This window comes from Otolemur garnettii, unplaced genomic scaffold, assembly GCF_000181295.1.
Source record: "Otolemur garnettii isolate 467f Iridium unplaced genomic scaffold, OtoGar3 scaffold00007, whole genome shotgun sequence".
In the NCBI taxonomy this organism is placed as follows: Eukaryota; Metazoa; Chordata; class Mammalia; order Primates; family Galagidae; genus Otolemur; species Otolemur garnettii.
Window position 1 is genome coordinate 9,119,834 of NW_003852402.1, and position 10,198 is coordinate 9,130,031.

The window sequence follows — 10,198 nt, forward strand, 5'->3', positions numbered from 1 at the left end:
TTTTTGGTTGCAGCCATCATTGTTGTTTGGCGGGCCGGGGCTGGGGATTCGAACCTGCCACCTTGGGTGTATGTGGCTGGCGCCTTAGCCGCTTGAGCCACAGGCGCTGAGCCTGCAAGATGATTTTTAATGCTCTGTGCTCAGGGGAGATGAAGCAAAGGAGAACTAAGAGCAGAGAGGAAAGAGGGAAAGGGGTGGGGGACTGGGGACAAAGCTGAGCTCAAGGGAGGGGGAAGAAAAGAGAGAAGCTGCAGAAAGGAACGTCTCCCCTGGTGGGAAGAGCCACAAAGGTGTCTCTCCTCAGGCAGCCTTCAAGCCCAGGGCCAGGGCTCCAAGGGTTTTCCTGGGTGGTGCCCACAGTCCTCCCAGCATTGCTCAACCTCTGGATCAAAGAGGCTGAGCGTCCCCCCCCCCCCCCACTGACTCCAGGCAGGAGCCCCTCCTCAGGGCTGGCTCTTGTCCCAGTGTCCTTTCCGCATGAATTCTGAATCTTGTCTTCAGCGTCCCCTGCAGTCCTAACCCAGGACCCTCCTCCCACCGTTCCAGCCCAAAGAGCCCCCCTGGGGTTTGCCAGGGACCCTACCACCACCGTAAAGCTGCCCTGAGGGCCTGAGCCCCAGACAGAGGCTCCTGAGCAGTGGAGCCAGGCTGCAGAGGCTGATACTACTGTGCTCCGTCAGGAATCTGGTCACCACCTGGGCACATCCAGGACAAGTCTCATCCCATTGCGGAATCATGTTCAGATTACATATCCCACATCTTGTCTGAATCAAGCCCAGGTGTACAGAGGGCATGTTGAGTTTGGGGTGAGGTGCCTCAGTCCAGGGACTCGTGTGCTCAACAGCCTGTGACTTTCATCCCCGTATCCCACATACGGTTAGCAGCAGGGGTAGGATGACTGCCACAAAAATGCTGCCTAAAAAGGGAGGGCACCACGCAGGAGCATGTCATAGTTACTTGTCTGTGATCATTCTGGACCAGCTAGACACATGTCACCCAGGAGAAGCCTTGATAAGCATCTCCTGGTTCTCCACCCCAGGAGTGGGTATCTGATCCATCCTTCTCCCCAACTCCACCCTCCAGGCTGTGAACTCTATCTCCTTAGATGTCTTCCTTTACCCAGCTCTCTCAGGCTGCTTTCTGGAATTAGTGTGTCGGAGGCCTCGAACTTACTTTTTCTTTTAGTGGACCCACGGTGGATCACCTGAGCTCAGGAGTTTGAGACCCAACCTGAGCAAAAGTGAGACCCTGTCTCTACTGAGAAAATAGAAAAACTAGCCAGGCGTTGTGGCAGGCACCTGTAGTCCCAGCTACTCGGGAGACTGAGGCAAGGGGATCACGTGATCCCAAGAGTTTGAGATTGCTGTGAGCTATGATACCACAGCATTTTATCCAGGGCCCAGAGTGAGACTTTGTCTCACAAAATGAATAAATGAATATATGAATAAATAAATAAATGCATTTATTTAAATACTTGTAATTTATGATACATTTACAGAGCAAAACATAATTATGTAAGTTTCTCAACATTTCATATTATTGGACTAGATTTGAAACCAATTAAAACAGTAATATCAATAAAATCAGTTGAAAAATATTCTGATAACATTAAATATAATCTTACTAGTATAAATTTCAAACATAAGATATACTTTCAGGCTTGGTGCCTGTAGCACAGTTGTTAATGGAGCCAGCCACATACACGTGGCTGGCAGGCTTAAATCCAGCCCAGGCCTGCTAAAAAATGACGACAACAACAACAACAAAAATAGCCAGGCGTTTTTAGCTTAAGCCCAAGAGTTTCAGGTTGCTGTGAGCCGTGATGCCACAACACTCTACCCAGAGCGACACAGTGAGACTCTGTCTCAACAAAACAAAACAAAACCCAACAAACAGTAGCAAGTACAGTGACTCTGCCTATAGTCCCAGCTACTTGGGAGGCTACAGCAGGAGGATCTCTGGAGCCCAGGAGTTTGAGGTTGCTACGAGCATAATCACAGCACTCTAGCCTGGCTGACACAGAGAAATTCTGTCCTTAAAAACAAAACAAAAGAATAGTAATTCACTCTCAATTCATTGTAATTATTTTTAAATCTACACCTGGTGAGTTCACTGGCTTTGCTGGTCCGTGTGTGTCACCTGGACAGGGGAACAGGCACTGTGCCTTTCTTGGAAGAAGGTGTTTCATTCTGCTGCTCAGCACAGGCCTCCTGTCTTCCTTGGAGACACTGAGGCTCAGTTTCCCTGAGCCTAGAGGGCGGGAGAAATTGAATGGAGCAGGGAGTGAGAGAGTGGGAAAGATGACAGGAAAGGAGGTCTGGGGACTGGGAGAAGGACAGGGACAGGAAGGAAGGGCCCAGCAGGTAAGAGAGCAGGGCGAGGTTGTGAAAAGGGAAGGGAAGGAGGAAGGTAGATGTCCTGGGGGGAGCAGGTAACCATGGAGAGCATCTCAGCAGAGGGGAGCGAGAAGCCCAGGGAGAAAAGGGGGACAGAGGAGGCAGGTATGATGGCAGCCAGGGGGAGGAGGTTCTCAAGTAGAAAATGTCCTGCAGCCTCCTGCTCAGGGCTTGGCTGTTCTTATCCAGCCCCTCCCAGGGCTGGAAGGGCCTTCCCCGATGGTCCACAAAGGTGTCCCAGCAGTGCTCAAACTCTGAGAAGGGATAAAGGAGAGGAGTCAAGCCCCTGCTGTGGGGAGGGGACCCAGCAAGCATGTATGACCCTCAGGGACAGACTGCATGTGGTCCTTCAGTGGCCTCCTTGTCATCCCTGCCTTGGGGACTTGTCTGCTTCCTCAAACTCCCTCTTCCCATTGGCATCTGAGCCAGCCCAGTCCTCATTCTTTCTGGAGGCCCCCAAGTCCTGCTTCACTTCCAGCCTTTCTCCCTGTCCCCTGGGACCCCCCTCCTGTCCTGGATCCTCTTCTAATAGGTCCCTCCTGGGCCCCAGAGTGCAGGCAGCACCTCTGCAGACAGCAGACCTGGGCCTTCCACAGGGACGCTGACCCTTCCCTGCTTTCTCCCACCTTCCCAGAAAGTGGCCTCTCCCTGCCACCTCCCAAGGCTCCATGTGCACCTGCGTGGGTCATGATGGCTACTTGAGCCCCAGTGCCCTGCAGGGCCTTCAGCCCCTCCTCATATCCAGGGTGGTAGTCATAGATGCGGGCAGCCAGGATCCGCAGCTTCACGTGGCTGTTCCTCCTCAGGAACATGGCCACTTTCTGGGCACAGCTGAAACAGGGGCTCCAGGAGATGAAGCAGGTGACCCTGTAGTGCCAGTTGGGATTCAGTTGCCAAGAACCAACACGATCCAGGAAGCAAAACTCTGCGTGGAGGGGTGGGCAGCCTGCCTGAGTGTGTAAGGGAGCAAAGTGTGAGTCACTTGTGAACAGGGAGGCGAATCAGGACGAGGCTGAGGCTGGTGGGCAGGGGTCTCCAGCATAAGATGAGAAGGGAGCCCATACTTCGGTTATGGAGGTGAATGAATTTTCAAGCAGTATTGAAAATAGCATGTTAATAAAAAATTCCAGGATAAGCGAGTATCAGCCGTGTAAACACAGACCGTGTGTTTTATCCCAGCTCTAGTACATTCTGCAGCGCCCTGTCACTATCTTTATTTAGAATGCTGATATTTTGCCCATCATGAAGTTTTGGAACTAAATTTGATATTAAGTAATGCATTCAATATTTCAGTCTTACATGAGGATGTGATTTCTCTGATACCTGAGTTTCTAGAGCACCCTCAAACTTTGCACCCAAGGTCAGAGCCTTAGGAAATCTTTCCCAGGCCCACCTGTGCATGGAGGGGCTGCAGAGCTGGTGAGGGAGGGGAGCTCAGCTGAGCCCAAGATCACAGGCCTGATGCCCATGAGCTGGGTGAGCCTCTTTCATGGGGTAGTGGCCCCTTATCTATCTACCCCTCACTCCATCTCCATATCTACAGCAATTGTTCTAGAAGCTTCTACTCTGTGATTCACCCTGTGCTGAATCCAAGAGATATAAAGAAACAGACCCAAAGGGCTCCCTGTGCACAAATGAGATGGACAACAGGCTCAGGTGGGACACACCCCAGAGTCCTTGGGTCATGAGTTGATTGTCAATGTTGTTGAGGACACTCAACAACAGGCTGGGAACTAGTCATGCTGAGAACACCAGAGCAGAGAGGACGATGGGTGTGACCTGACTTGGCCACTCTTTGCTCCTCCCCTGATGCTTGGCCTCCCTGGCACCCTGACAGGGACCTTCCTGTGGGCTCCATCCTGGTCAGGACAGACTCTCAGGATGGCCTCTCCTGCCCCTTGTCCCACCTCAGTCTCTCTTCCCCAGGATTAGGCCAGGAGCAGGCACCAGGAATCTTGGTCTGTGAAGAGGTCGGCCTGATCCTCTACAGACGTTCCTGTGGGTGCTGCTGCGATGAGGGGTCCTGGGCAGTGTCCTCAGAGCAACAGGGGTGTCAGCAGACCCTTTCCCTCTCCCCTGAGCCCCTAAGAGCATAGTAGGAGAGAGTGGCTGAGTACTGGACAGGGGGATGACACTGAGCTTGTGGTGCCAGGGCCTGGAACATGTGGTCAGATGATGACACACGGCTCAGAATTGCCAACCATGGAGCAACTGGTGAAGCCGAAGTGTCCCACCTCATCCCAGAGGAGAGAAATAGCAGCCAAGGGGACTACAGGTGACAGAAACTCTGTGGACAGCACATGCACCTTCTGCCCATGAAGGCTGGGACTAGAGAGGTCCTGACTGGATTTTGGTAGCTGGGCTGGTCACCTGGCTCTGCAGGAAGCCTCTGTACTGGTCCAGAGGGACCCAGGAGTCACCATCTAGGAGCTGCACCTCGTGACACAGGTAGGTCTGGCGTCTCCCAACAATAGCAGGGTTGTTTGTGAAGTTGGAAGTGAATGTGTCTGGGTCCATCAGGTGTCTCTGGACAAGAGTGGATAAAACTCAGAAACAGAAGACTCCTCTGGGGTCGCCATGTACTCTCTCCACTCCTACCCCATACTTGTGTCTTGTGCACCCCACATCCCTGCCTTGTACCCCCCATCCTGAGGCACCTATCAGGGGAGACACTTTCACTCTCATGCTGCGGCCACTCAGCCACCCTCTGTGACCCCTCTGAGGGGTGCTTGTCTCTGTCAGGGTCTCCCCAGGATCAGGGCAGTGAGCTCAGGGTCTCTGCTGAGGCCATCCCTCTTCCCAGGGCAGGTGTGTCTGGTCCCCTGGACCCCTGTGGACACCACATGCACCTTCTGCCCATCCATCCTGTCCAGGTTCCCCCAGCCCCACAGCCCCGGCTCAAGGTGGAGCCACTGAGGCTTTTCCTCCTGTCTGCAGGGTTGACTCGGGCCACAGCTGCCTTGGAGCCAGGACACTCCTGAGTGGGTGCATGAGGGACAGGAGAGAAAAGAGAATTCCAGGGTGCTTCTATTTCATATAATCCCAGGATTCCCCACAGCACTTAAAATATGGGAGGCTGGACACCACTCCATCATGCTTTGTTTGCTCTTTCTGTGCTCCCAAAGTGAGGTCGCTGTTCTCGGACCCTCAACTCTGCCCTCTCCAGCTTCAGCTCCTTCCCGTTCTCTCCACCACCCTCAGTCTCACCTGGCTCCCATCCTTGTAAAGGACTCAACCTTCCTCTGCTTTTCCTTCCCTTTCTACCTCTCAGATCTCCCACCTGAACCTTTAGCTTTCCATCGTCACACGGATGAAAAACAAGGCTCTGTTGCCTAAATACCCGTTGCTTCCTACAGTTTAAACCCGAAGGTCTGCAAAGCTCCTTTCCTTACTACAGTCAAGTAGAGATGACCCTTCCTTTCCTGGAGGGCCAAGGGCAATTGTGGGATGACACTTTTGCATCTGGAAGAGAACTCTTCCTAGTGCCCTTTTGCGGTCCTGCGAGCAGGCAGCACGCGGCCCCAGGTTCACCTGCATCCCACTTGGAGCAGCACAGACCCTTCCCTGTGCCTGTGTCTCATGCTTCTCTGCAGAGATCTTTGGGCGGAAGCAAAGAAACAGCGCAGCTGACCAGACAGACACTGGACTGTGTGGAAACAGGTGCCCATGGGGTTGCAGGAAGAGCCGGACAGCAAAGCTGTGCAAAGAACAAGAGGCCTGTTGCTCCAGAGACCCTGGGAGGAGAAGCCAAGGACCATCCTTCCAGGCTTTAGCCCTGAGGAAAGAGCTCTCTAGAAGTTTTCTCCTCTCTCCTTACTCCCTTCAAGGCAGGGGTCAGATGGCTGAGCCTGATCCCAGCCCTCCCTTGTCCTGGGCAGACACCTGGATGACAGTTCTGACTGTCCCCTTACACCTGTGGCAAGGTCCTGGTCACAGTGATGTGTCTCCAGTCTGTCTTTTCTTGTTTTCTCCCATCTGAACTTTCTTCTTGTCTCAGTTTTCCCAGTGTCAGTCACCTTCTGTGACCCCTGAATACTCCTTTTCTCCCCACAATCTCCTCTGCAGGGAGGCTGACCAGGCCAGCTGACAGCTGTCACCCAGAGCTGTCCCTTAATCATCCCAGGGTACGGCCCTGATTTGCTGGTTACCTGGTACCTTCCCTATAAGAGTCTTCCCTGTCTGCCGGACTGTGTCCTCAGCAAGAGTGTGGGGACGCTCCTGAGCTAAGGGCCCCGTGCCCAGTTGCGTTCCCTGCTGCGCCTGCCCTTCCAGAGCCTGCTGTGGACTTGTCGCCCCACAGGGCTCCCTGAGAAGGGGGTGCGGGGCTCTGCTGTCTTCCAGCATCCTGGCAGCTGCCGAGAAATGCCACCTCACCCTCGTGCTCAGAGGTTCCGTGTTCCTCTGTGATCTTTGAGAATCGTCGCTGTGCTGAACTGGCACAAAGCCGCACATCCACGTGCACTGATGAGGGGACCACAGGAAGCTGCTCCTCTGGAGGACACCCCGGTCAGTCACCCGCGAGGTCAGGGATTCAGTCCGACGTTCTGGTCTTCTGTTTGCCTCGCCCTGGCCTTTTAATGTTGAAGGTTCCCGTTTTCATCATCCCTGAGAATTTTCCCATGTTGTTCCTTCAACCATGGCCTCACCTTCACTTCGAAAACGATCCCTCCTTCCCTAAGTCCTTTACTCTGGATGTGGCGCCTCTGCCTTTATTTATTTTTTTTTTTTGTAGAGATAGAGTCTCACTTTATCACCCTTGGTAGAGTGTCATGGCATCACAGCTCACAGTAACCTTCAACTCCTGGGCTTAGGCGATTCTCTTGCCTCAGCCTCCCAAGTAGCTGGGACTATAGGCACCTGCCACTAGGCCCGGCTATTGTTTGTTGCAATTTGGCTAGGCCTGGGTTTGAACCTGCCACCCTCAGTATACAGGGCTGGCACCCTACCCACTGAGCCACAGGCGCTGCCTTTTTTGCGTTTGTATTCAGAGGTATTTGTGTCCTTTGTGATTTGTGTCAGTTTTAGAGTCCTTATATTTCAGGCGACCTCTTGCCTTGATCCAATCCTCTTGCCAATGTTGTATGAGTAGATGTGACAGTCTGTGGAGCACTGAGGACAGTCCCCCGAAAGACTGAGCTCCTGGTGGCACCAGCCTGACCCTGGCTATTGTCTCACTGGTATTGAGAGCCCAGGAGCTGGAGACCTGGTCAGTGCCCTGGACACTTGGCTGTCCCTTCCCTTCCTCCTCAGTGTAGCAGATGCTGACCGGGCCTTCAGCCCCGGTTCTTGTCCTCACCACCTCCCATGCTGCTCCCTCACCTCCAGCTCCAGCCCCTGAAGCTCTTTGCAGAGGACGCTCCCCAGCTACCAGTCAGCTTGGCCCAGCTGTGCAGCTGGATGTGCCCTGGAGCAACCTCCACCAATGGGGCAGGTGCTGCTGCAGTGGGAGCCCGGCTCTCCTGGCCAGTGGGGATGATGCCCATCGAGAGGGACACTGTGGACCTCAGGGCCTCCCTGTGTGATGAAGTGTCCCCAGCCCAGCCTCACTGTCTGCCTTTCCTCACGTCCTGCGTCCCTATCACCTTCCCCCCATCACCTTCCCCCGACCTGCTGCTCCAACTAAATAGGTCAGCCAGGAGTACAAATGAAAATGCAGGCTGCCAGCAGTGTTTTAGTATAGTTCCAAATGATTTGCTAAAACTTGTGTTGAAATTCCAGCTTTCCTGGGCATGCAGTATTTCTTCGCTGACAACCCCCACATGAAGCCCTGCTGTCCAACCTTATGACATCAGTGACCACAGATCTCGCTGCTTCAGGAGCTTCCAGGATGTGACCAGGATACCTCCCCCTTTCTGAAGCTTCTTCTCCAACTCCCAGGTGACTCATGGCTCTGTCCCTCTCTCTGGGCCTTCTCAAGCCCTCAGCCCTTCATCTACCCTCTCCCATGGGGAGCCCAGTCCTGCTCAGGTCCTGGGCCCCCTCTGCCTCAATGTCTCCTCAACATGTCTCTAAGGCTGGGCAGCCAGTTCAGGAGTCCTCAGCAGGAAATGCCAGCTCCGCCTGGCACTCTGTCCCACCCCATCCATGACCCCTAATGGAGCTTTGCCTGGTGTGTCTTCGGGGAAATCTCACTGACAGCTCTGGTGACTTAGACTCAGAGTGAATCTGGGCTCTCCACTGCCCACCTGTGTGTTCTCAGAACAAGGACAGAAGACTCCACATAGCAAAATGGTGCTGAGAGCCATCCCTGCTGCTGGTGTTTGGTGATATGGGATGGGATTGGGTATGGAAAGGGCTCAGCCCAGGTTGGGAGACCTGGCTTGTTGGCAGCAAATGGTAGATGTTCATGGAAAGACAGGTGGGCAGGCTGGGTGCAGTGGCTCATGCCTGTAATACTAGCACTCTGGGAGGCTAAGGCAGGTAGATAGCTTGAGCTCATGAGTTTGAGATTAGCTTGAGCAAAAGCAAGACCCCTACTAAAAATTGAATAACTGAGGCAAGAGGATCGCTGGGGCCCAAGAGTTAGAGGTTGCTGTGAGCTATGATGCCACGGCACTCTACCCAGGATGACAGCTTAAGATTCTGACTCAAAAAAAAAGAAAGAAAGAAAGGTGGGGTGACTCCCCCATGAAACCATCTTCACTCACTGGGGTGCGACCCCTCGTTTCCAGAAAGGTGCTGGCTCCCTCCACACCTGCTGCAGGAGACGGGATGAGATGCAGAACAGGGGGCCATTGGCCAAGAGATCTGGGCTGGAACCACAGCTGGGACCTGAAAATGGTGGGCCAGGCCCAAAGAGAGGATTAAGAGGAGAGAAGGGTCCCCAGGGGTTTGAGGTGCAGCCAAGGTGGGGAGTGTCCTTGGGGAAAGAGGAGGTTCAGGGGCAGAGGAGTTGTGAGGGCCTGCAGTACCTGGGCCCCGCTGCTGGGATGACTTTCATGTCCTAGTCCCCTCACAATCACTGGTATGGTCCTCCTGCTTCTGGGATGGTCACAGTGTCGGGTACTGTGGTCTCTCCACATTGTTTTACAACCCTGGAGCCTTATATATGGTCAGAGTGCCCTGGAACCCGGTGAGTCAGTGGTGCTGTTTCCTTCCCCTTTCTAAACACTGGACTTGACATAGCACTGACATTGGTGTCACAGAATAGGGAAGTTCTCTGCCATGACACGCCCTTTAGGTTCTCCACACAGCTTCAGTTTTGTTTTCCCAGCTGTGACATCAGCCCCGCATGGATGTTTGTGGACTCACAAAGGTCAGACTGAATTTTTTTTTGTTTGTTTTGTTTTTGTTTTTTCTGGAGACAGAGCCTCAAGCTATCGCCCTGGGTGAAGTGCCATGGCATCACAGCTCACAGCAACCTCCAACTCCTGGGCTCAAGCGAGTCTCCTGCCTCAGCCTCCCAAGTAGCTGGGACCACAGGCACCCGCCAGAATGCCCAGCTATTTTTCGGTTGCAGCCATCATTGTTGTTTGGTGGGCCCGGGCTGGATTCGAACCCGCTAGCTTAGGTTTATGTGGCTGGCGCCTTAGCCGCTTGAGCCACAGGCGCCAAGCCAGTCAGACTGAATTTTACAGAGCAGAGAGCTTAGTCCACCACCATTCTGCAGACCCGTGTGACGACAGTCAGGGCCTTGGATTAACACACCTAAAGGACATTGGACAACAAGCCGCCCAGAGCTCAATGCTCTGCGACACATTGTCAAAGCGGCATATGGACCAGGGCTCAGAGAAGAGAGGCAAGAGGGCTGGTGGGTCTCGTCTCCAGCCAAGACGGAGGCCAGGACCCTGCCCTGCCTGAGG

The 10,198-nt window shown here is 53.7% G+C and overlaps 1 protein-coding gene across 1 annotated transcript in view; it reads right to left on the reverse strand.

The window, feature by feature from the left end:
- The window catches only part of LOC100950777 (DNA dC->dU-editing enzyme APOBEC-3A), a 14,666-nt gene extending 5,280 nt beyond the window's left edge, over window positions 1-9,386 (reverse strand). The window contains exons 1-5 of the mRNA XM_023509197.1: window positions 9,308-9,386; window positions 9,044-9,167; window positions 4,755-4,922; window positions 3,073-3,346; window positions 2,437-2,650 (exon numbers count right to left, since the gene is read on the reverse strand). Of these exons, the coding sequence (XP_023364965.1) occupies window positions 2,437-2,650; window positions 3,073-3,346; window positions 4,755-4,922; window positions 9,044-9,167; window positions 9,308-9,336 (809 nt within the window). The 5' untranslated portion in view covers window positions 9,337-9,386. The remainder of the gene's footprint in view (window positions 1-2,436; window positions 2,651-3,072; window positions 3,347-4,754; window positions 4,923-9,043; window positions 9,168-9,307) is intronic.
- Window positions 9,387-10,198: the final 812 nt, after the last annotated feature.